Here is a 27,387-nt window from a genome sequence, read left to right as displayed (position 1 = left end):
AAAATGACAAAATATGCAGAACCTGGCCAGTTAATTGTAATTGACAATTCTGTCTGTGGAATCGTAATCATGCTGTATAGCATTTTTTTTTTATGGCAACTTGTTAACTTGGTTTGTGGAATACAGTATTTGTCTTGATTAAAAGATCTTACTAAAATTAAACTGACATAATCCTTGACAGCATACAAATATTTCTGCAGCTGGAATAAATTACTGGAAAGTAGTTGAAACACTGTTTCTTTTTGTCTTTATACATTATCTCATTTTATAGTACAATATTTTGTATTTATTTTCTCAGACGATGCTACAAATGGCGAAGATGGAAATATGCCAGTGTTAGAGAAGATTTCAGCTGACTATGATGAGGGTAATTCCCAGGATGAAATGATGGCATGCAAACCTTCTAGTGAAAAATCTATAGTTGAAGCTGATAGCACCACTACAGATGCTGAGGAAAAACGCAAGCAGAACAAATCTGTTCAGCTAGTGGATAATACTGATCCAGTTGTTGGTGACAGTGATACAAAACCAAAGAAGACTTACCCCAAGGTGTTTCTACCTCGTCAACTTAATGATAAAGGCGAGCCAATCATCTATACTTCTTTCAAGGATTTTAAATATGAATTAACTGCAAATGACTTTATCAAAGGTGAGGGGAAAAAGGCTATGTACCAGTGCAAGCTTTGTCCGTGTATTGTAGAATATCCACAAAATTTGAAAAAGCATTATTTTAAACGTCATATTGAAAAGAAGTTTAAAAAGCTCACCCAAGTTGGCAAGTCTTTGAAAGCTATTCAGCGCAGGGAGAAGAACAAAACCAGAGCTGTTAGTTCTGATGCAGAGATGAAGTCAGCTGATGATACAAATGGAAAAACAAATGCAGGAAAGGTGGATATGAAAGTGGAAGATGAAGGAAGTGGGGATGGAATAATGGATGTTGGAGAGAAAGCAAAAAGTGAGACAGAAGTGAAAGATTCTGTGATTAGAGCATCTGATGATAAAACAGGATACCCTTGTAAAGTATGTGGGAAGGTTTTAAAATCACCTAAACGACTCAGTAATCACATGTCACTGCACCCTAAGCAAAGCATTATGGAATGTACCAAGTGTAATCGGCAGTTTCTTTGTAAGCAGGGCTTGGAGAGACATCTGCTAACTCACACCGGTGAGAAACCACATCGCTGTAAGTACTGTGGGAAGCGGTTCAGTACCACAACTAATGTCAGAAGGCATGAACGGTTGCATTCTAGAGACAAAAAACACCCATGTGAGAAATGTCGCATTAGCTTCATCCAGGCAAGTGACTTGCAAAGACATTTACAAAGCAACCATGGAGATGTTGATGACTATGCAGATGAAGTACCTACTGAAGAAGAGCTTAAATACGATGGTGAAGATGAGGAGGAAGCAACAGATGAAAAGAGGGATAAATTAATAATCGATGAACCTGATGATGATGAACATTCATGTCCATGGTGCAGGAAGACGTTTGATAACCCTACTAGTCTGAAGCGACATGCCAGCCATGCACATCGAGGAATATACAACAAACCTGAAAAAAAGAGAGTGAAATATACCAGACGAACTGTTAGTGAAGGAGATGAGGATGATCCTGAAGGATATGTGGAGATGACAGGTTTATCTGACAGTATATCAGAAAATCTTAGTAAATACTTGGATGGTAAGATACAGAGCGCTCCAGAGATCTCAGATGCTTCTCAGGAAGGTAGTGAAAGCCTCAGGTCAAGACGAATTAAAATCACCAGACCAAAAGATCATAGTTTAGGAGGTGCCACTTCACAGGGTGGTTCACCGGCTGATCATGTATCTAGAACTTTAAAAACATCACAAGCTCCTTATAGTACAGCTACAAGTCCTGAAAAAAGTATTTTAGGTTCTGTTTTGACATCCACTAACAAAAGCCGATTCATGCCAGCAATTAATGATCATGTACAACATTTAGTAACTCCGAAAGATGAATCTCCTGCAAGGCAACTACCTCTTCCAACTCAAAAGAAAGGTGGATTTAGGTCAGTAACCTCGCCACGGAAAGTTGTAAAAAAGAATTTTGAAACTGTAGATATTATGCAACCACCAAGTGCCCATACCAGACCACCATATATTGGGAGTTGTGGACCTAAGGATTGTGGAATTTTCCACAAGAAATCTAACACTGTGAGTAAATCGAGTGAAGAAAAAATGCCAAAATCTTCTGAAAAGCAACCAAAGAGTGTAAAAGAATCTGATTCAAGAACATCCCCAAGTTCACCAAAAGCAATATCAAATATGAACAACCAAAGCAGCCCTGTGAAAGGGTCCATTGATCTATCCTGCCAGAAGAGTCCAGTGTGTGATGTGAAACCTGCGACCCCAACGAAGGCAGCAAACTATGAAAGTACCAATTATTCCAAGAGACCTGCTTCTGAGTCTGATGATGAGGTATTAGATCTTAGTGTAAAGCGTCCCAGGATGGAAGAAAAACCATTAACCAAAGCAGTTACTAAAAAAACAGACAAAGACGTTTCCCCTTCTACATCTGCTGATCAACCTTTAGATCTCACATGTTTTTCAAAATCCAAGACCTTTATCCCACGTTCTACAAGCATATTTAAGGGAAACATGTCAACAACATTAACAAAACATGGTCTGTCAAGTCAAGTTACAACTCTTTATTCACGATCAGAGGGTTTGTTATCTCGTGTTGGTTTATCACTGGCTAGTCAAAGTCAACAGTGGTCTAAAGAAACATCATCATACAGTAGCTCAAATCAAGATATGTCTGAGAATTCCATGAAAAGCCCTACATCCCCAAGTACATCTGAAGATGTGGGAAGCAGCCCAGAAGACATCACTGCAGATATTCTCTTATCTAGTAGTACTAGATCATTTACTTGTAATGTTTGTTCTACACCATTCCAATCAATGAAAGATCTTAGTCAGCATGTTAAAGTTCACAGCGATGAATGGAAGTTCAAATGCGAGTTTTGTATTCAGCTCTTTAAAGACTCCAACATTCTGGTTGAGCACAGATCTAAGAAACACAGAGTTGGCAAAACCTATGCATGCTCTGCTTGTAACCGAGAATTTGGATATTTATCCAACCTAGAGCAACATCAGGTTGATGTACATCCTAACATCAGATGCACTTACACAGAGCTTGGGTCTGGAATACTCAGAAGACACAATTTTACTGATCCTTCAAAGTCAACTCCACCTGTAGAAAGCTCACATCACATAGGAACATCCGAACAAAACAGAATTAGTCAGTTGATTGAGCAAGCTAAAAGTCAAACTGCACTAAAATTCTCTCCCAGGAAGGTTGGGAACAGCCTCTCTAAGGAAGCCTCCCCAAGAAAAATAGTCAATCCTCAGAGAAATCATCCATTCTTGGGATTACGTCCCGGTATTGATTTGCTTGGTACAGCCACAGTGGAAGATGCCCAGCAATACGTGCAGTCTATGCCAACTAACCAGTGTACCAAGTGTGGAAAGCAATTCAATGATGTTACAGCTTTCCACAAACACATCTTCTTGTGTGCCGTGAGGATACAAGAAAAGAAAAAGAAAAGAAAGAAAGGTGGTAGAAAGGGACGGCCACCAAAGACCAGTAATGAAGAGTTGATAAAAAGGTATATAGCTGCTGGAATGACTGCTTCAAACAAATTGAAACGCAGAGCATTACACCTACAACAGCAGTACAGAACCAAACCACAGCAAAAATTTTATAACCCATTAAATCATACCAGACGGAGAGAGAAGTCGGATGTGTTGGATACTTACAAATGCCAGGCTTGTGAAAGGGAGTTCAGTAACATCACTAAGCTAGAGAGGCACATGAAAGTATGCCCTAACCGGGATCAGCTTAGGAAAGCCACACTGCAGAAGACACTTGAGAGGATTGGAGAAGGCTATGATGAACAGAGTAAACAGTTATTGCAGCAGCATAGATGTCCTCATTGTACAAGGCAATTCACATATCTTCTAAGTCTGAAGAAACATGCTGAAATCTGTACCATGAAAAAGGATGGTTCTCCCATGAAAAAGCTCAAAGATCTAGGTCAAGTATTTGGGAATATGTCTGCAGATGGAACAGTACCAGTAAGGAAGAAACGAGTGAAGACTGGTGGTAGAAAGAAAAAGAGTGAAACTGAGATTGCCGCACAGCAGGTCCTAGAAGGTAAACCAAAGAAAAGACATTGGAGAAGGAGGAAGAATATTGAAGGTGACAAGAAGATTAAATCAACTAGTACTGTAACAAGTATTAGTGAGAACAAACTTGTGATTGTTGTTAAAACAGGGGGAAAAATGGGCCACTCTGTCAGGAGTGTGCACACACAGGATGTCTCAAACATAGCAAAAATACCAAAACTTCAGAATGAATCCACCAATGTCAAAACTGAAAATACATTATCAGATAATGCAGTCAAGGACAAGTTGTCAGTGGTTGTTAAAGAGGAGAATGCTGTGGTTAGTCTCGGTGGAAAGGTAACTTATGCTGTGGAAACAGCCGGAGAGACCTCAGTTGTTCCCTCAAGTGAAAGAGATGCTGTCCACATAATACAACAAACTTCATATATTAATGAAGATAAAGTGTTGCCTGTTGATAAAACCAGAAAAAAAGTAGGACATAGTGACAAAGGCATTGTTCCAAAAATGTCACCTGTTGCTAAAACTGGAGACAAAATAGGACATAGTGACAAAGGCATTGTTTCAAAAATGTCACCTGTTGCTAAAACTGGAGACAAAATAGGACATAGTGACAAAGGCATTGTTTCAAAAATGTTAACTGTTGCTAAAACTGGAGACAAAATAGGACATAGTGACAAAGGCATTGTTTCAAAAATGTTAACTGTTGCTAAAACTGGAGACAAAATAGGACATAGTGACAAAGGCATTGTTTCAAAAATGTTAACTGTTGCTAAAACTGGAGACAAAATAGGACATAGTGACAAAGGCATTGTTCCAAAAATGTCACCTGTTGCTAAAACTGGAGACAAAATAGGACATAGTGACAAAGGCATTGTTCCAAAAATGTCACCTGTTGCTAAAACTGGAGACAAAATAGGACATAGTGACAAAGGCATTGTTTCAAAAATGTCACCTGTTGCTAAAACTGGAGACAAAATAGGACATAGTGACAAAGGCATTCTTTCAAAAATGTCAACTGTTGCTAAAACTGGAGACAAAATAGGACATAGTGACAAAGGCATTGTTCCAAAAATGTCACCTGTTGCTAAAACTGGAGACAAAATAGGACATAGTGACAAAGGCATTGTTTCAAAAATGTCACCTGTTGCTAAAACTGGAGACAAAATAGGACATAGTGACAAAGGCATTCTTTCAAAAATGTCAACTGTTGCTAAAACTGGAGACAAAATAGGACATAGTGACAAAGGCATTGTTCCAAAAATGTCACCTGTTGCTAAAACTGGAGACAAAATAGGACATAGTGACAAAGGCATTGTTTCAAAAATGTCACCTGTTGCTAAAACTGGAGACAAAATAGGACATAGTGACAAAGGCATTGTTTCAAAAATGTCACCTGTTGCTAAAACTGGAGACAAAATAGGACATAGTGACAAAGGCATTGTTTCAAAAATGTCACCTGTTGCTAAAACTGGAGACAAAATAGGACATAGTGACAAAGGCATTCTTTCAAAAATTTTACTAGATGCTAAAACTGATAAAAGCGGAAAAAGTGTTGAAGATATTACAAAATTGTCAACTATTGCTAAATCTGAAGTAAAAATATCTGACATTGAAAAAAGCTTTGTACCAAATGAGTCACATATAATTGGGGAGAAACTAGGACTTGGTCTCAAAATTGCTGTTTCCAAGACGGGAGAAAAAGTAATAAGACACAGTATTGTGAATATACCCAAAGTGTCACCTGTGGCAAAAAGTATGGAAAAGGTTCCAATCGTTTCACAAATTGTAAAAAAACTTGCGCCAGCTGCCAAGAGTGAAAATAATCCCGAAAGAGTTGTCAAACCTGCAGAAATAATCCCTTTAAAAACATCAACATCTACAGACATCTATAAACCTGTTTCACATACAGAAAAATTAACTGTTAAACAAACAAATAATACACGTGTTGCTCCAAATGTTGTGTCGTTAGGTATTGACGAAACAATTGATCCCAGCAATGAAAAAGCAATACAAAGTATACTGGAAACAAAATTGAGGGAAACGAAAGAAGATACTGGAAAGTCATCAACATGTGCTATTAAAAGTGGAGAAGCAATAAATGAAGAAGAAGAGAATGAGACATCATCTGTTGATAGCGATGAGTTGCCTTTGTCAAAACTGATAGCATCATCAGCATCCAAAGTAAAAGCTGATCAGGTGGATATGAAAAAAGATTGAAAATTATGAAACATTTTGACCTTTGTTTTGCTTCAACTAATTTATTTAAATACAGTGGTAGAATAACTATTTCAGAAAAAAATTAATGTAATTTCTGTATTGGAACTCTTATAATGTGATTTTAATTATTGATTAAAGTTGCATTCAGAGATTATACTTATTGATGCAAAGTGTTTGCATATTATACAATCAATGATTAGTTCAAAACACCAATGAACCTAGAAGTTTCATGTCAACTTAAAACATTTTGTTTCATTGAGTGCTCTAGGGTTAGCCTGGAATCTACAATGTTGGCTCACCACAATGCTAATTATTAGTTATTTATTGATCTTAAATATGATTGGTCGAATGAAAAAGATTGTCAGTGTGTAAACGCTGTAGATGATCTAGAGATTCTATGTTGGCGTTGTCTCTACTCATTATTTATTGTTCATCAAAAACCACAATGTTGTTATCTAACGCTCTCTATCTGAAAACGTTTACAACTATGGAATGACAAACCTCCATCTTGAAAAAGTCAGTTTATGCCAGCAGATATATATTCTCTAATTTTGTCATTTTTCCATGTAAAACAGCATTTTGAATTGTAGAACATATGTATAAAGCTAAAGAAGCATGTAATGGTTGGCAAAATTAACACTGTATTCAAGGTACTGTCAATGGGATGGCTGAAATGCAAATATTGTTTAAGTTGTAATGTTAAATTTCTCTTTGAAGTGGTTTGCATATGCTGAGATTTTCTTCTGTTTAAATTTGTGTCAAAATAAGGGCTCTCTTTGAGACTTGTATTCACTGATCTATATAGAATTTTACAATAAGTATCTTAAATATGCATGTTTAAATTAGGAAGAGAAATTACATCTGGGTGCTGTTAAGGATGTTATTAAAATAGTGCATTTACAAAATGTTATTATTTGTATGAGTAATATAAGACAGATCCACCTATTTTTATTTTTTTCTTTAGGTGTAATATAAAAATTAAAAAAAAAGTAAAAAGAATATTTTTACTGTATAAATATTTATTATTAAAACCCTTTCTTGTTATTTTTTTCAATGCAGTTTGGTATCTTAATATTATGCTTTTTCGCATATTGAATGTTTTCTAATATTGTAAAGTGTAGTTGTGGGTAGATTGGAAGTTGAGGTCAAGGTCTAGAACATTCTAGAAAGTTATTATAAAAATTGGTTTTTGATAACATTTCCTAGAAAGGTATAGTTCATAATAAAAATTAGTTAGTAACACTTTTGGCTTCCTTATCAACATATTCTGTACTGTTGATCATGGAGAGTTTCAACCATTCTAATTTCATTGGAGAATAACTGGTAATTCTCAAGTTGCAGGAAATTGCAAAGTAATGTGGCATTACACTACTGTAGAATACTTTATTTTCGCTTGGAATTTATTTTCGCTGAAGGGATGTTTCCGTGAAAATAAAATCCAGCGAATATACTTTTTTTTCTATATCTCACATTAAACTCATCAAAAATCAGTGAAAATAAATTCCACACAAAACGCCCAAAAAGCCTTTTCAGCGAAAATTAATTCCAGCGAAAATAAAGTATTCCACAGTATTCATTGCAATCCTAAAACAATGAGTCAGCATTTTATCATGATTTCCCTTTAATCAAATAACAAATTTTTATAGCCTCAAATGTCCTTGTAGTTATAATCATTGAGATTATTATCCACTGATTTTATTGTCTGAACTGGGCACAGTTTAATGTGTAGAAATTTTTCAACATTTTGTAAATTTTGTTCACCTGAATGAACTGGTGGTTTTGGTATTTCGCATTGCATCTCAAACTCTCAATATAATTCGTTGTTTTTGAAGTTATAACTGGTAGAAAAAGAATTTCCTGATCAGCAATTAATTTTGGTATACAAATATTAAAAGTCTTGGCTTTTTTTTTTTTTATATTAGAGTCTGTTTTTTGAAATGTAAGTGCCTTTTTGCCTGTAGAAGGCGTTATGCAAGTGCATTATATGTTTTGAGAGTTTTTGAGCTGTACAAACTATAACGATAAATATAGATTTATATTGAAAGCATTGTATTTGCTCCAAAAGAAGTGTATTTCTAATATATGTGCATGTACCAGGGGAAAGCAGTATCCCAACCTATCATTGCAATTTACATGATATGTTTTTATTGGAGCAAATACTGCATATCATTTGGGCAAGGTTTGTGAATAATTAAACTGATCCTACTACAGCAAGCATGTCTTTATTCTTCATTCACATATACTGTGTGTTAATTAATTTACCTATTTTTTTAATAATATATTTGATCATTAGAATATTACTAGTATTTTACTTAGTACTTTTTGGAAGTATTAGGAAGCATTGTTTGACTCAATGTATTTCTATTAGCGATCCTAGGATTAGTCATTAGACTTTACAGTACTTCTGTAAGTTAGAAACTTTTGGTTACCTATAGAAGAGATATTTGACGACATTTATTTTCTATTAGATGGTTATCCTGGAAGAATTGTTTGGCTAAACATGTAATTCCATTAGGTGGTAACCCTGGGTCACCTTGGGGAGGAGTTATTTGTCTACATTTATTTTCGTTTAGATGGTGATCCTGGAAGAATTGTTTGGCTAAACATGTAGTTCCATTAGGTGGTAACCCTGGGTCACCTTGGGGAGGAGTTATTTGTCTACATTTATTTTCCATTAGATGGTGATCCTGGAAGAATTGTTTGGCTAAACATGTAGTTCCATTAGGCGGTAACCCTAGGTCACCTTGGGAAGAGTTATTTGACTACATTTATTTTCTATTAGAGGGTGATCCTGGAAGAATTGTTTGGCTAAACATGTAGTACCATTAGGTGGTAAGCCTGGGTCACCTTGGGAAGAGTTATTTGACTACATTTATTTTCTATTAGAGGGTGATCCTGGAAGAATTGTTTGGCTAAACATGTAGTTCCATTAGGCGGTAACCCTAGGTCACCTTGGGAAGAGTTATTTGACTATATACATAGTAGTTCCATTACAAATAGTTTCATTCCATGGCGATCTAGGGTTACCCTGGGAGCATTTGTTTGATTGTACTTCTATTTTTCTATCCTGCTGTATTCATAAGATTTGGGTGCTTTCTTTATATTCTTCATTCAAATAAAATGATTTGAAGATGTTATTCTGTATTGAGTTATTTGTTACTTGTGTGGCATACATCTTCCCTATTGCAGTAAGAGGAATTTTTACCTTGCCTGTATCATCAAAGATGAAAGGGAAAAGTATATTAGGGGGAAAATGTCTGTTGCCGTTGTTAATAATTGTTAGTGTGTGCAGAATAACTTTACTAATTCTAATCCAAACTTTATCAAACTTGGTAACCTAATTCATCAGTATAAAATATTTCCTTAGTGTGAATGACATGCGAAAATATCATGCACAAATTGAGAAAGTAGTAGTAAAAATCTGATAAAAGTTTTTGACTGTTTCTACTTGATTGATTACAGATTACATACACATTCAAAGGTCACTGGTCCCAGTGGAAATATGCAATGCTTTGTGTTCAATGAAGTAGATAAATTATCTTGTAATCATTATCATTGGCAATGTATCTCCCAAGTCCCATGGGAATATTGGATTGTAATCAATATCATTGGCAAAGTATCTCCCAAGTCCCATGGGAATATTGGATTGTAATCAATATCATTGGCAAAGTATCTCCCAAGTCCCATGGGAATATTAGATTGTAATCAATATCATTGGCAATGTATCTCCCAAGTCCCATGGGAATATTGGATTGTAATCAATATCATTGGCAAAGTATCTCCCAAGTCCCATGGGAATATTAGATTGTAATCAATATCATTGGCAAAGTATCTCCCAAGTCCCATGGGAATATTTGATTGTAATCAATATCATTGGCAATGTATCTCCCAAGTCCCATGGGAATATTGGATTGTAATCAATATCATTGGCAATGTATCTCCCAAGTCCCATGGGAATATTGGATTGTAATCAATATCATTGGCAATGTATCTCCCAAGTCCCATGGGAATATTGGATTGTAATCAATATCATTGGCAATGTATCTCCCAAGTCCCATGGCAATATTGGATTGTAATCAATATCATTGGCAAAGTATCTCCCAAGTCCCATGGGAATATTTGATTGTAATCAATATCATTGGCAATGTATCTCCCAAGTCCCATGGGAATATTGGATTGTAATCAATATCATTGGCAATGTATCTCCCAAGTCCCATGGGAATATTTGATTGTAATCAATATCATTGGCAATGTATCTCCCAAGTCCCATGGGAATATTGGATTGTAATCAATATCATTGGCAATGTATCTCCCAAGTCCCATGGGAATATTGGATTGTAATCAATATCATTGGCAATGTATCTCCCAAGTCCCATGGGAATATTGGATTGTAATCAATATCATTGGCAATGTATCTCCCAAGTCCCATGGGAATATTGGATTGTAATCAATATCATTGGCAATGTATCTCCCAAGTCCCATGGGAATATTGGATTGTAATCAATATCATTGGCAATGTATCTCCCAAGTCCCATGGGAATATTGGATTGTAATCAATATCATTGGCAATGTATCTCCCAAGTCCCATGGGAATATTGGATTGTAATCAATATCATTGGCAATGTATCTCCCAAGTCCCATGGGAATATTGGATTGTAATCATTATCATTGGCAATGTATCTCCCAAGTCCCATGGGAATATTGGATTGTAATCAATATCATTGGCAATGTATCTCCCAAGTCCCATGGGAATATTGGATTGTAATCAATATCATTGGCAATGTATCTCCCAAGTCCCATGGGAATATTGGATTGTAATCAATATCATTGGCAATGTATCTCCCAAGTCCCATGGGAATATTGGATTGTAATCAATATCATTGGCAATGTATCTCCCAAGTCCCATGGGAATATTGGATTGTAATCAATATCATTGGCAATGTATCTCCCAAGTCCCATGGGAATATTGGATTGTAATCAATATCATTGGCAATGTATCTCCCAAGTCCCATGGGAATATTGGATTGTAATCAATATCATTGGCAATGTATCTCCCAAGTCCCATGGGAATATTGGATTGTAATCAATATCATTGGCAATGTATCTCCCAAGTCCCATGGGAATATTGGATTGTAATCAATATCATTGGCAATGTATCTCCCAAGTCCCATGGGAATATTGGATTGTAATCAATATCATTGGCAAAGTATCTCCCAAGTCCCATGGGGATATTGGATTGTAATCAATATCATTGGCAATGTATCTCCCAAGTCCCATGGGAATATTGGATTGTAATCAATATCATTGGCAATGTATCTCCCAAGTCCCATGGGAATATTGGATTGTAATCAATATCATTGGCAAAGTATCTCCCAAGTCCCATGGGTATATTGGATTGTAATCAATATCATTGGCAATGTATCTCCCAACTCCCATGGGGATATTGGATTGTAATCAATATCATTGGCAATGTATCTCCCAAGTCCCATGGGAATATTGGATTGTAATCAATATCATTGGCAATGTATCTCCCAAGTCCCATGGGAATATTGGATTGTAATCAATATCATTGGCAATGTATCTCCCAAATCCCATGGGAATATTGGATTGTAATCAATATCATTGGCAATGTATCTCCCAAGTCCCATGGGAATATTGGATTGTAATCAATATCATTGGCAATGTATCTCCCAAGTCCCATGGGAATATTGGATTGTAATCAATATCATTGGCAATGTATCTCCCAAGTCCCATGGGTATATTGGATTGTAATCAATATCATTGGCAATGTATCTCCCAAGTCCCATGGGAATATTGGATTGTAATCAATATCATTGGCAATGTATCTCCCAAGTCCCATGGGAATATTGGATTGTAATCAATATCATTGGCAATGTATCTCCCAAGTCCCATGGGAATATTAGACTGGGTTTGTTGCACAATCTTATACATATTTGCAAACATAGCAATAAAATACATAAACTACCTTAACAGAAAACAAGATGTCAGATAATCGATATAAACACTCCTATGAATAACCCTTTGAGTGCCAAACTATTGATCAATATCTGAAACTGATAGAAAATTATGTTCGTTTAGTTTAAAGTTATCAAAACAAAAATAATGCACCCTCACAATTTTTGAGCATGTGAATTTGTTTTTATGTTTTGCACCCTGGTTGAATGCACGTTGACACACATTTGTGACTAAGACTGAATTCATGGAAACTATACTTCCTCTGCAAATTTCTTTGCTATACCTAAATTAATACGTTTATTTTTTTTTCAATATTAGCCATAAATTGTACCCACTTGCATGCAGATATCTGCCCCTAATGTGTGTCTGAATTATATCCCATTACACAGAAATATGCTACTTTTATGTTCCTAATATGTGATTATTCTGTTCCCATTATGAATTATATCCCATTACACAGAAATATGCTACTTTTATGTTCCTAATATGTGATTATTCTGCTCCCATTATGAATTATATCACATTACACAGAAATATGCTACTTTTATGTTCCTAATATGTGATTATTCTGCTCCCATTATGAATTATATCCCATTACACAGAAATATGCTACTTTTATGTTCCTAATATGTGATTATTCTGCTCCCATTATGAATTATATCCCATTACACAGAAATATGCTACTTTTATGTTCCTAATATGTGATTATTCTGCTCCCATTATGAATTATATCACATTACACAGAAATATGCTACTTTTATGTTCCTAATATGTGATTATTCTGCTCCCATTATGAATTGTATCACATTACACAGAAATATGCTACTTTTATGTTCCTAATATGTGATTATTCTGCTCCCATTATGAATTATATCCCATTACACAGAAATATGCTACTTTTATGTTCCTAATATGTGATTATTCTGCTCCCATTATGAATTATATCCCATTACACAGAAATATGCTACTTTTATGTTCCTAATATGTGATTATTCTGCTCCCATTATGAATTATATCCCATTACACAGAAATATGCTACTTTTATGTTCCTAATATGTGATTATTCTGCTCCCATTATGAATTATATCCCATTACACAGAATATGCTACTTTTATGTTCCTAATATGTGATTATTCTGCTCCCATTATGAATTATATCCCATTACACAGAAATATGCTACTTTTATGTTCCTAATATGTGATTATTCTGCTCCCATTATGAATTATATCCCATTACACAGAAATATGCTACTTTTATGTTCCTAATATGTGATTATTCTGCTCCCATTATGAATTATATCACATTACACAGAAATATGCTACTTTTATGTTCCTATTATGTGATTATTCTGCTCCCATTATGAATTATATCCCATTACACAGAAATATGCTACTTTTATGTTCCTAATATGTGATTATTCTGCTCCCATTATGAATTATATCCCATTACACAGAAATATGCTACTTTTATGTTCCTAATATGTGATTATTCTGCTCCCATTATGAATTATATCCCATTACACAGAAATATGCTACTTTTATGTTCCTAATATGTGATTATTCTGCTCCCATTATGAATTATATCCCATTACACAGAATATGCTACTTTTATGTTCCTAATATGTGATTATTCTGCTCCCATTATGAATTATATCCCATTACACAGAAATATGCTACTTTTATGTTCCTAATATGTGATTATTCTGCTCCCATTATGAATTATATCCCATTACACAGAATATGCTACTTTTATGTTCCTAATATGTGATTATTCTGCTCCCATTATGAATTATATCCCATTACACAGAAATATGCTACTTTTATGTTCCTAATATGTGATTATTCTGCTCCCATTATGAATTATATCCCATTACACAGAAATATGCTACTTTTATGTTCCTAATATGTGATTATTCTGCTCCCATTATGAATTATATCACATTACACAGAAATATGCTACTTTTATGTTCCTAATATGTGATTATTCTGCTCCCATTATGAATTATATCCCATTACACAGAAATATGCTACTTTTATGTTCCTAATATGTGATTATTCTGCTCCCATTATGAATTATATCCCATTACACAGAAATATGCTACTTTTATGTTCCTAATATGTGATTATTCTGCTCCCATTATGAATTATATCCCATTACACAGAAATATGCTACTTTTATGTTCCTAATATGTGATTATTCTGCTCCCATTATGAATTATATCCCATTACACAGAAATATGCTACTTTTATGTTCCTAATATGTGATTATTCTGCTCCCATTATGAATTATATCCCATTACACAGAAATATGCTACTTTTATGTTCCTAATATGTGATTATTCTGCTCCCATTATGAATTATATCCCATTACACAGAAATATGCTACTTTTATGTTCCTAATATGTGATTATTCTGCTCCCATTATGAATTATATCCCATTACACAGAAATATGCTACTTTTATGTTCCTAATATGTGATTATTCTGCTCCCATTATGAATTATATCCCATTACACAGAAATATGCTACTTTTATGTTCCTAATATGTGATTATTCTGCTCCCATTATGAATTATATCCCATTACACAGAAATATGCTACTTCTATGTTCCTAATATGTGATTATTCTGCTCCCATTATGAATTATATCCCATTACACAGAATATGCTACTTTTATGTTCCTAATATGTGATTATTCTGCTCCCATTATGAATTATATCCCATTACACAGAAATATGCTACTTTTATGTTCCTAATATGTGATTATTCTGCTCCCATTATGAATTATATCACATTACACAGAAATATGCTACTTTTATGTTCCTAATATGTGATTATTCTGCTCCCATTATGAATTATATCCCATTACACAGAAATATGCTACTTTTATGTTCCTAATATGTGATTATTCTGCTCCCATTATGAATTATATCCCATTACACAGAAATATGCTACTTTTATGTTCCTAATATGTGATTATTCTGCTCCCATTATGAATTATATCCCATTACACAGAAATATGCTACTTTTATGTTCCTAATATGTGATTATTCTGCTCCCATTATGAATTATATCCCATTACACAGAAATATGCTACTTTTATGTTCCTAATATGTGATTATTCTGCTCCCATTATGAATTATATCCCATTACACAGAAATATGCTACTTTTTGTTCCTAATATGTGATTATTCTGCTCCCATTATGAATTATATCCCATTACACAGAAATATGCTACTTTTATGTTCCTAATATGTGATTATTCTGCTCCCATTATGAATTATATCCCATTACACAGAAATATGCTACTTTTATGTTCCTAATATGTGATTATTCTGCTCCCATTATGAATTATATCCCATTACACAGAAATATGCTACTTTTATGTTCCTAATATGTGATTATTCTGCTCCCATTATGAATTATATCCCATTACACAGAAATATGCTACTTTTATGTTCCTAATATGTGATTATTCTGCTCCCATTATGAATTATATCACATTACACAGAAATATGCTACTTTTATGTTCCTAATATGTGATTATTCTGCTCCCATTATGAATTATATCCCATTACACAGAAATATGCTACTTTTATGTTCCTAATATGTGATTATTCTGCTCCCATTATGAATTATATCACATTACACAGAAATATGCTACTTTTATGTTCCTAATATATGATTATTCTGCTCCCATTATGAATTATATCCCATTACACAGAAATATGCTACTTTTATGTTCCTAATATGTGATTATTCTGCTCCCATTATGAATTATATCACATTACACAGAAATATGCTACTTTTATGTTCCTAATATGTGATTATTCTGTTCCCATTATGAATTATATCCCATCACAGAAATATGCTACTTTTATGTTCCTAATATGTGATTATTCTGCTCCCATTATGAATTATATCACATTACACAGAAATATGCTACTTTTATGTTCCTAATATGTGATTATTCTGCTCCCATTATGAATTATATCCCATTACACAGAAATATGCTACTTTTATGTTCCTAATATGTGATTATTCTGCTCCCATTATGAATTATATCCCATTACACAGAAATATGCTACTTTTATGTTCCTAATATGTGATTATTCTGCTCCCATTATGAATTATATCCCATTACACAGAAATATGCTACTTTTATGTTCCTAATATGTGATTATTCTGCTCCCATTATGAATTATATCCCATTACACAGAAATATGCTACTTTTATGTTCCTAATATGTGATTATTCTGCTCCCATTATGAATTATATCCCATTACACAGAAATATGCTACTTTTATGTTCCTAATATGTGATTATTCTGCTCCCATTATGAATTATATCCCATTACACAGAAATATGCTACTTTTATGTTCCTAATATGTGATTATTCTGCTCCCATTATGAATTATATCCCATTACACAGAAATATGCTACTTTTATGTTCCTAATATGTGATTATTCTGCTCCCATTATGAATTATATCCCATTACACAGAAATATGCTACTTTTATGTTCCTAATATGTGATTATTCTGCTCCCATTATGAATTATATCCCATTACACAGAAATATGCTACTTTTATGTTCCTAATATGTGATTATTCTGCTCCCATTATGAATTATATCCCATTACACAGAAATATGCTACTTTTATGTTCCTAATATGTGATTATTCTGCTCCCATTATGAATTATATCCCATTACACAGAAATATGCTACTTTTATGTTCCTAATATGTGATTATTCTGCTCCCATTATGAATTATATCCCATTACACAGAAATATGCTACTTCTATGTTCCTAATATGTGATTATTCTGCTCCCATTATGAATTATATCCCCATCACTAAACAGATTTTCTGCTCCCAATATGTGATGAGTAATATCCCCTTCACAGACTATGAATAATAATTCCATTATAAAGAGATATTTTGTTAGACTACCTTCCCACTGCTGTTTCAAGTCTAAAACTTGTTTGTATTCAAAATTATGACAATGCATATTCATATTTCATCATACTATGATGAAGGCACTAATATTATATAAGAAATGGCAAGGTCACCTGAGTTAAACTATATTTTAATATACTTGCGCACCAAGATCGAACAGAGTGCAAATGGTAAATAAAATCTTGTGTTGAAAACCGTAATATGGAATCATTTATTGCCAGTGTTAGCTGGGCTCGTTGTGAATGGAGGTCATTTTGTCAGCTCCTTGTTGTACCAAAATGAGAAATGTGGCTATTTAATGCTACCTTGGGATATGTTCTACCAGAAGTTCTGGGTTGAAGAGTGAACGTCTTGTATCAAACTCATTGAACCTATATGGCACTTTTTTGACTTGGAGCAACTTTGTGTAAATTGACTGCCTACAGATGTCTAGAGCTTTTCTTTTGAATTTAGTATGACAAAAACGATTTGGGGTGTCCTTTTAAAGTCATGATACTAGTATACATGGTGGTGACGAGCTTTTTCTTTCAACTGCGCATATTCAAACTAAGGGGTTTATATACTAAACTAGTTTACAGAAAATCATGAATGTTTTATAGTCTGTTGTATACGTTTTATAAATTTTAAAACATTTCCTGAAAATTTAAATACCCGCGAATCGTTTTGAAATGCATTATTTGATGGTCAATGTTTCGCATCATTGGTAGATCAGCCAAGATTTAGGAAAGAGTGAAACTTGGTTAATGAGCTGGCTCGTCTAACGATTTGAATAGAGCACAAGGGTCTTCCATTACAATGTTCCATGAATTTTACAGCTAATTTTCTGAAAGTAATATAATGGAAGTGCCACTTGTGTAATTGGCACAAGTATTTTCACAGCGCCCTCTGTCAGTATTTGGTTTTGTCGCGATATAAAAATGTCTAGGCGGACACAATGTCCTCAAAACTAGGCTGGGACAAACGTGCTGACGCAACAAGCATGAAAACCTATTCCCTCAAACAAATCACGTTTTCCCGGACAATTTACAGTCTCATTGTCGCCTGTCTCGAGCTGAAATGAGGAAACGTTGCGAACACCCGGCCAAATCTGTCGCACAAGGCACTTGTCTGGTACAGGTAGTACATTGCGAGTGTTCAGAAACAACCCTTTCCACTGATTTTAAATACAAATTTACTCCCATTTTTTTTTATAAAATGCGGATTCTGTCTTTTGATGTGTTTGGTCGAACTTCCAACAAGGAATTCAACTTGATTTCGAAAAACACACGTGCGTACCTCTCGACCAGCCAAGTGCATCCGACGCCTACTTTCCCGCCCACTAATATATAGAATATAATCTAACTTTGTTTATTTATTTCGCATCTACACATAGCTTGAGGGGAGTGTTGTAAATTGATGCATTGATGAGATATATACCAAACTAGATCTCTGTCAAATGAAAACTTTGCCTGCTCACATAAGAACCACCATTGGTCAGTTTTTCCTGTTGAACCAAATTGTGGAATAGTCTTCTTAACCATATTATAAATATTTCCAATCGCAATACTTTCAAGAAAACATTAAAAGCTCATTTAGCCAACTTACATAGTTAGTTTTTTTCTATTTACATACCTGTGGTGAAAAACAACTTCCATCTGATACTTTATTGTCAACCGAGTTTATTGCATTTATAATAAATTTTATATTTATTGTTATTTCTATTAGATTGTATAAATGTAATTTTATTTCTTAACAAAACCCCCACCAAAATGATTATTTAGCCCCGTCATTATTCGGGAGGAGACTAGACAAGCTTTACCTAAGCTATTTTCTGCTGTCCAAACATTACTGCTCATAGTTGTATACTTTAATTTAATGTGGATTTCCTAATGATTTAATGTGGATTTCCTAATGATTTAATGTGGATTTCCTAATGATTTAATGTGGATTTCCTAATGATTTAATGTGGATTTCCTAATGATTTAATGTGGATTTCCTAATGATTTAATGTGGATTTCCTAATGATTTAATGTGGATTTCCTAATGATTTAATGTGGATTTCCTAATGATTTAATGTGGATTTCCTAATGATTTAATGTGGATTTCCTAATGATTTAATGTGAATTTCGTCTTGATTTTAATAGCTATGTGTCATCTAGTATTAATGGTGAACAAGACATGAATGTCACAGACCCCGTTATTTAAGGAACATCTGCAAACAGGTGAATGAATATGTAATCTATGTGGGTACAATTCATCATGAAGTGATTTCACATAACCTAGTTTTGTACTGACAACTAAAAACTTCCACTGACCCATGTTCAGAATCTACTAAGTGCAACAAAACTATTTGTCATACATGTATACTTGCTCAAGAAATTGCATTCATAAATCTGAGTGAACCTTGATGTACATGACTTCTTTGTTAATTAAGGTCTTAGTATATTACCAGGACCTGGGTCAAATCAAAGTTCAAATAACTGCATTGATCTAATTTTCATATTTGTTGGGAATGTGTGGTCATTACTGTCAGAAGCACATCTACTCGTGCCATGGTGTAATCATACCAAATATGAATAAAATCGACACGGTGGTGGTAGAGATAGCAGCAAATAACTGCATTGATCTAATTTGCATATTTTTGGGAGGGTGTGGTCATTACTGCCAAAAGCACATCTACTCATTCAAAGGGGGGTTCCTACCACATATGAACTAAATTGGCCCAATGGTTGCTGGGATAAGAGCAAAAAACTGCATTGATCTAATTTGCATATTTTTGGGTGGGTGTGGTCATTATTGCCAAAAGCACATCTACTCGTGCCAAGGTGGAATCATACCAAATATGAATAAAATCGACACGGTGGTGGTAGAGATATCAGCAAATAACTGCATTGATCTAATTTGCATATTTTGGGAGCGCGTGGCCATTACTGTCAGAAGCACATCTGCTCGTGTCAAGGTGTAATCCTACCATTTGAATAAAATCAGCTCAATGGTTGCTGAGATCAAAGGAAATAATAGGATTTAGCTAATTTACATATGTTTTGGGTGGGGTGTGGTCATATTAATAATAACCTAAAAGATGACTTCCGATGATAAGGAAGCTATTTTGAAATTGGGTTCTGAGGTTCTGCAAAGTTGGTTCTGAGTTCTGAAAAGTATACACTACCGATTGAATACATTTGGTAAAACTTGTGAATCAGGAATTCATGAATCTGAATTTAACAATATCAATTATTCTGAGCATGCTCAGTTGCTCTGTCAGTGTAGTAGAGAGAGGTAATTTTAGATGAAAATCTTGAAAGAGCCCCATTTAGGATTTTCAGATTTGGAAAAAAAATACGTGCACATGTAACACAGACTTGTTCATCAACCTGCCAAGTTTCATTGACATCTGCTGCAGAGTTTCTGTGAAAATGTGAGTACCGAAGTCTCGCGCAGATGAGAAACAAGGTTATACATGGAATAAAATTGTATTTCATTTCTTCTCTCCGATCAATGATCTCACTTACAATTTTTTGATAATCACACAAATCTAATGGAAACAAGGAATTAATTTAATTTTTTCCGCCCTCCTCAAACAAATTGCCTTATAAAAACTCGGGAAACAAGGAATAAAAAAAGTTTGGCCTAAGTGTGAACTCTGATCCGATTGCTACGATCGGTACGGATGTAACTTTCCAATATATCGGGAGTTCGAACATAATAACCAAACGACATGGTCATTGTAATTATTACTATCTAACACGATTACACAAACAACTACGTAGAAAAAAGCATTTTTTCAGAATAAAACGGTGATTATTATTCTTTACGACTTTTTTTATTTGGATGTAAATTCTTGTACGTACCGAGAAAAATTATACATTTTTACAGTGTACGAAAAAAATATTTGATTGATTACGTGGTACGTCTAGCCTGTGATTACACAATTACGGAATTTATTTTTTACAATTTACGAATATTGCAATTACGTTGAACGAAAATAACCCTTGCCCCCCCCCCCCTGTACATGCTGCCATATGTGGTGCGAACTACGCCAAATAATTCCTACTACAGTGGATTTACAGCACGCAGTATGTTGGATTTCAAAATTTTTCTTTTACTCAGTTACGATTCTGTAAAATAAACCTATTAAGATATTGCTATTGTTTTGACAATTTTCATTCGCAATCGTTTGCAAAGCTATATACCATGCAGTATTCGTTTTTGTATGTGACGCCCTCTGGTTAAGATTCGCTTCTATGACGTATTAACCACCCGACTTTCTCACTCACATTTTTCTGCACGTTTTTCTTATATTCTTCAATATTTCTGGAAATGAACTAATTTTGGAGCCAACAGACAAAATTTGAGTAAATTTTCAGTTTTTTTTTGTCACAATCTTCTGAAGAAAAGTGTAGAGTATAAACGAAACTTTTGTGAATTTTTGATGAAATATGGAAACTGGTGTGTGTACGTGCAAGGGACGCTAGCGAGCCAAAAAAAATCATATTTTTAGGCATTTTAAATGACGAATGCTTTGAATGACAATGTTTTCATCATAGACTCTATGATGTCTTCCATCTACCTCATTTTGACGTTATAGATGGCGCAACTTACTGGAAAGGTGTATTACAAAATACCACTGATATTTGCAAACGAGGCTGCTGAAATATACAGGCGTCTGGTCACTTTGTGCCATGTTTTCATTTTTTTATTAATGTAACAAGGTGCCAAATGTGTCTTTATCAAGTAAGCAAAAATCATATTTCTCGGTGCTTCTTGAATATGCATAGCACATACATCCAACCTTTTTCTCTGTGTGTCCATTCGATACAAGAAAGAAGAATTACATGGATGATAATATATGAGAACAGACTACCTGTTGTTGAACACTTCTGCCATAACGACAGCCTATAGGTACTGGGCGTAATGCCAAATGTTGTAACACACGCATTTTTGTTGACTGAGTTAAGTGTTATTATTACTGTTCGTCTGTAATGTCCAAAGTCAATAACTCGTTTATCATTGCGCTTTGCGCATCAAGTATGCAGCGCCCTCAATGCAGTTGCCAGTACCACTGTGTTCCACGGAGTTGTGACTGTCTCCACGGCGATTGTCAGTACTAGTATGCACATACATATATGCAAATTAGGCGAAAAAAAATATTCAGATTTTCCTGAATGAAATAAATTGAATGCGTGCAAACATAAGTTTTTTGGGAATTGTCATTATCCTTGCTACTTTGTTATGCACACATATGCAAATTAAACAACAAAAAATATTCAGATTTCCCTGAATGAAATAAATTGAATGCGTGCAAACATAAGTTTTTTGGGGAATTGTCATTATCCTTGCTACTTTGGTATGCACATACGTGCAAATTAAACGACAAAGTATATTCAGATTTCCACTGAATGAAATAAATTGAATGCGTTCAAACATAAGATTTTGGGAATTTATAAATCATGTCTGAGGTATTAGCTTCCGCTGCATGACGATGATGTCAACGCCCATATCGCGATGCGTCGTAATCGATGTGGGTCCCATACGACGAATACAATGGGTGTAAAATACATTGTTTACGTGAAATTCTGGATACTAGTGTCCTTCTTCGCGAAAACTGTATTCACTGAACACTTTTGTGTGAGTTTTAGATTTTTTTGAAAAGTGTTATGTAATGAGCACGCACGCCGCGCGTGTTTTTGTTCATAAAATACATTTAAACATTATACAAGCGACAACAGCTTTCTGTCTAATGCAAATCCGTACGACATCCTACATCTTGTGGAGGTGTGACACAGAGTGATTATTTGATATGATAGGTACGTCATCAGTATAATAAATTAAACTACCCAACTTTAATCAAACCACGGTGTTGAGGGACGGTGATCAAACGAAGAAATGGTGGTCGGTTTACTTGTGTCTTTCTTTTGGAAATTACTACGGATTTTTTATGAATCTCCCAAATGTAAATGCTATTGTTTATGTGGATAGGACACATTCTAGTTTTCGTTCATAAATAGATGTATACAATTTACAAAAAAAAACCTGCTTTCAGTCTTATTCAAATCCAAATGTATAATATTCAAAGCAATCAGATTTTCCCTGGTCGACTTATTCCGTAGAGATCATGATTACGTCACTGCACTAGCATCATAACAGTTGTCTTGGAATCATAAATATTTAGGTGATAAATAATTTAAAACATAATCAATGTATGTACGTGTTGGCATTGTTGTAAATCAAGAAATATATTCAAAGTTGACGTTTTCTTTCTGAATACGACACGTGTGGCGTTGTTGGTTTTACAACGCAGTGTAAAATGTTTCGAAATCAGAGACTACCATAATGATTCCTTTTTGAAATTAGAATAACGTAAATGTACTATGTAATCTTGGTAATTTTATTGCTTCAATAAATAATAATCCTTTTAAAGATGTTTTTTTCACTTGGAGATTATTATATTATAAACGATTGGCATTAGTAAAAACAGGGGTCATCGACCTCGTGTGTGAGAAAATGCTGCAGTGTTTTTGCGACCATTCTATTATTTATAATTTTAACTATTTTCGCTATCTTTTTCCTAATTTTCTTTTCGACTTATATACTTATAGGACTTATATAAGCAAGTCGTAGTAATTATGAAAAATGACAAATAGATATGTTTCATTTCTAGGCCCTTGACGGGAAATGCAATCTATAATAAACTTCTGCGTTTGGTTGTGTTGAGTTGTTTAGTTAGTTCTCACCCAGTTCTTCGGAACGTCGAAGTTTGCTCGACCAAGAGAGTGCATACCGTGTCGAGACAACGAAAACAAGATTGCCACTGTACTCGAGGGAAACGCACTTTATACTTGCTTTGCGAATAATCAAAGGGATCAAGAAAAAAAAAACACGAAATTTATTTTCACACGCACGCATTTGTATTAGTGTACGCCTGTCTGGCATTTTATGGTCAACTCTCATTTCGCGTGACTTCGTATTTTCGTATTGTAATATTTTCTTGTAATCTTTTTCTTGGTAAATCTAAAAAAATAATGAGATCTTACTTGGTAACAGTTCTTATAAACCTTGGAAATATTGTTTTAATTAAACAATTTTTTTCTTCGGATATTGTATCTCTCCTACCCCAGACCATTCGTCCCGGAGTTATCGTGTGGCGATAGCGATAACACCGGGACGAATGGTCTGGGGTATATCTCTCCAAACATATTCCATGTGTATTATTATGTCCAATGCTCACTGTTTAATTTTGTATTCTGGCATTGTCTAAATGAATGCCTAGTCGATAAGCTCACAAGTTAATGTGTTTTCTAGCATTATGTTTATTTTTAGTCACTATTTCATCATCTGTTTGAAGCCTGCAAAACAGGTGGAAGCCTGGCTACGTTGGTTGCTCCACTATTTACATTAAGAATTAATTTACAATGTTTTATTGTTAATTATTTTTAATTGGTTTCAGGAGGTTAATTAAGTTTTGCTTAATGACGCCGCCATACCATACTTCACATTATTTATTCGATAACAACTGGAAATAATATACCAGTATACAATTTACGCCAGCCACGCCTGTTACAGTTCAGTGGAGTCAAGATATAACGACCAAACGTACTTGTGAGCCGCCATATTGATATGGAGCCGACGTGTAACTTCTAATGACTAGGGCACGTAAACCTTGTTGTAAATGCCGACTTAGACGATTTAGTACATGCAAGCGTATACGGCACACGAGGATATAGTCATGGTTGGTGGCAGAAGGCATAAAAATGTGTGGCAGACTCTTTTATTCGTCGGTATACTTGTTTGTGTCGGGTACGGCGTTTACCTTTTCAATGATGTCAACCAAAAGTTGAAAACAACCGAAGCGAGGGCATCACAATATCAACAGCAGCAAGAATCCCTTTCAGCACAGCTGCAAGGTAAGACTTTTACATGCATATATTGTTATGTACACCTATTGAATGCGCGCTGGGGTTCCCGCGGTGGTAAAACGCTTTCAAATGAACCCACCACTCGCTCATTTTTTATTGCCTCGATCGTCAATGCCCAATCATGTTGTGTTTACAATTCATATCCGGAAGTCGAATGTTACTGACCTTACCGTGTTATGCAAATATAACGATTAATATTTAATTAAATAATTAAGCTGGCGTACAAATTTATATAAATTTTGGACGCATTTTTGTTTCAATCGTAGAGCCGAGCACCCCTAATCAATGATAATTGTGCAATATACACTACATACTGTTTTTACAGGTAGATATTGTTCAATGAAAGGTTCCCATAGTGTAGTGGAGTAAATAAACTGCATTATTTATGGTGGGTTCCCTGGTGTCTTTGAGTTTTATAGTAGCTTGTGATAGTTATAAATATGAATGTGGGAATTTTGCAATGTACATATTTGCCGACGTTAACGAATGTTAACATTATTCAAATGAAGCTTCATTTCAGATCAGTGTCTCATTTCTACATAACGCAATTTTTGGTATTTATAGTGCTCGTTAAACAGAAATGTACATTTACGGATATATGCATTATTAAATATGAGCCGATAACTAATTTTTCAAATTGATCACAATAACTTGCCATCGTAAAAAGTAATTGCATGCTTGGATTTAGTAAATATGTTATGTCAGCCGAAATGTAATTTCAGAATTTAAAACATTTTTTTTTTCTAGTAATTTAAAAAGCTGATTTATAGCCATATTTTTGCGAGCAAACATCCAGGCATTTTCACTGCCTGGCAACCACAGCCAATGAAACCAACAGTCAAAAACTCTCAAAAAAATGTACTTTGTCTAGATGAGAATTTCATGTGTAGCAAAATTCCCCTACGTGTGTAACATATTTAAATTTGGTTGTTCAGGATTGTCTCAAATCTGAGTTAGTGCTGTTTTCACCAGCTCTTCGACTGGTGTTCCACATTAGCCCCACCTCTGAAAATAGAGAAATATCTGGTAGTCCATCACTATTATTTTGTTAATTTTATGTTTTAAATATTTACTCATTTTTGTGTATCATACACACAGTAAAATTATTACTTTTCCCTCTATATTTCATTTCACCATTTTGATATCACAATTTACTGGATTTTAAATTCACACATTTTCTAGTGACACAGGGAGCTGTATTGTAACTTTACATGTTCAACAGATTTCCTGTGAACTGTTTTAATTGATTAATTTTTAATTTCCAAACATACAAGTGTCAGTGACTTTGTCAAAATTTGGTCTTCACAAATGCCATAAAGTTCTCAAATCACAAAATATCCAAATACATGTATCCTAGCAGTGAAAGCTGTTTATTTAATGTTTACAGTACACAATGTATTAACGAATACCAAAACAATAACACAGGTAAAACTGCCCGAAATCATGCATAATATTCTTGTGATAACCTCAAGGTTGTTCGCAGACATGTACCCTGGTAACCTATTGAACAAGAGGAAAACAATTATTATGTTTTGTTGGTACCAAAGTATTGCATGTAGTTGTTGATCTAGACATGTGTCATGAAATTTTGGCCATTTTTACTCAGTACAAAATTTTTAGAAAAAAACAATCTTAAAATATGGCAAACTATGCCTTTTTTTATAACTATTTCTATAGGAATTCACGTTAAAGCATTATTTCATAAAAAAATTAATATTTTATGTCTGAAATTCTGAATGTCTGATTGATGAAACCATTTTATCATAGAAACCAATGGTAAATGTCCCAAAAATGGTCATTTTCAAGGCACTTTTTTTGTTCAAAAACTGACGCATGCGCAGGTGATGACTTAAACTAAATGTATATTTATCCAAAATTTTGAGATTGATGAAACCATTTTATCATAGAAACCGAAGGTAAATGTCCCAAAAATGGTCATTTTCAAGGCACTTTTTTTGTTCAAAAAAAGTTTAGTGATCCTAAATTTTTTTCTGGATTTTATGAATTACATCATAAAATAAAACCACCTAGTAAAAGTCAAGGAAATACGAGTGATACATTTTAATGGTATCAACTACTAGTACATGTACGCTACATGTACAGTACCTTAAAATTATTATGTATTTTTGTAGTCGTTATTCAATGAGCGATAAAAAGTTTACGCAATTTGTTCGAGCCTGATCGTTTGTATTTGTT

At 34.3% G+C, this 27,387-nt stretch overlaps 2 protein-coding genes across 6 annotated transcripts in view; both read left to right on the top strand.

Moving 5' to 3' along the window:
• The window catches only part of LOC100378993 (uncharacterized), a 48,374-nt gene extending 38,871 nt beyond the window's left edge, over positions 1 to 9,503 (top strand). Inside the window, exon 7 of the mRNA XM_002741680.4 lies at positions 299 to 9,503. Within this exon, the coding sequence (XP_002741726.1) occupies positions 299 to 6,366 (6,068 nt within the window). The 3' untranslated portion in view covers positions 6,367 to 9,503. The remainder of the gene's footprint in view (positions 1 to 298) is intronic.
• Positions 9,504 to 24,838: 15,335 nt separating this feature from the next.
• The window catches only part of LOC102803866 (uncharacterized), a 50,870-nt gene continuing 48,321 nt past the window's right edge, over positions 24,839 to 27,387 (top strand). For all 5 annotated transcript variants that reach the window (XM_085508637.1, XM_085508636.1, XM_085508639.1 and 2 more), the window contains exon 1: positions 24,839 to 25,179. In XM_085508637.1, the coding sequence (XP_085364763.1) occupies positions 24,969 to 25,179 (211 nt within the window). In that variant the 5' untranslated portion in view covers positions 24,839 to 24,968. The remainder of the gene's footprint in view (positions 25,180 to 27,387) is intronic.

Source organism: Saccoglossus kowalevskii, chromosome 15, assembly GCF_978046115.1.
Source record: "Saccoglossus kowalevskii chromosome 15, keSacKowa6.1, whole genome shotgun sequence".
In the NCBI taxonomy this organism is placed as follows: domain Eukaryota; kingdom Metazoa; phylum Hemichordata; class Enteropneusta; family Harrimaniidae; genus Saccoglossus; species Saccoglossus kowalevskii.
The sequence above is the reverse complement of the archived record's forward strand: the minus strand, read 5'-3'. Positions and strand labels throughout refer to the sequence as shown.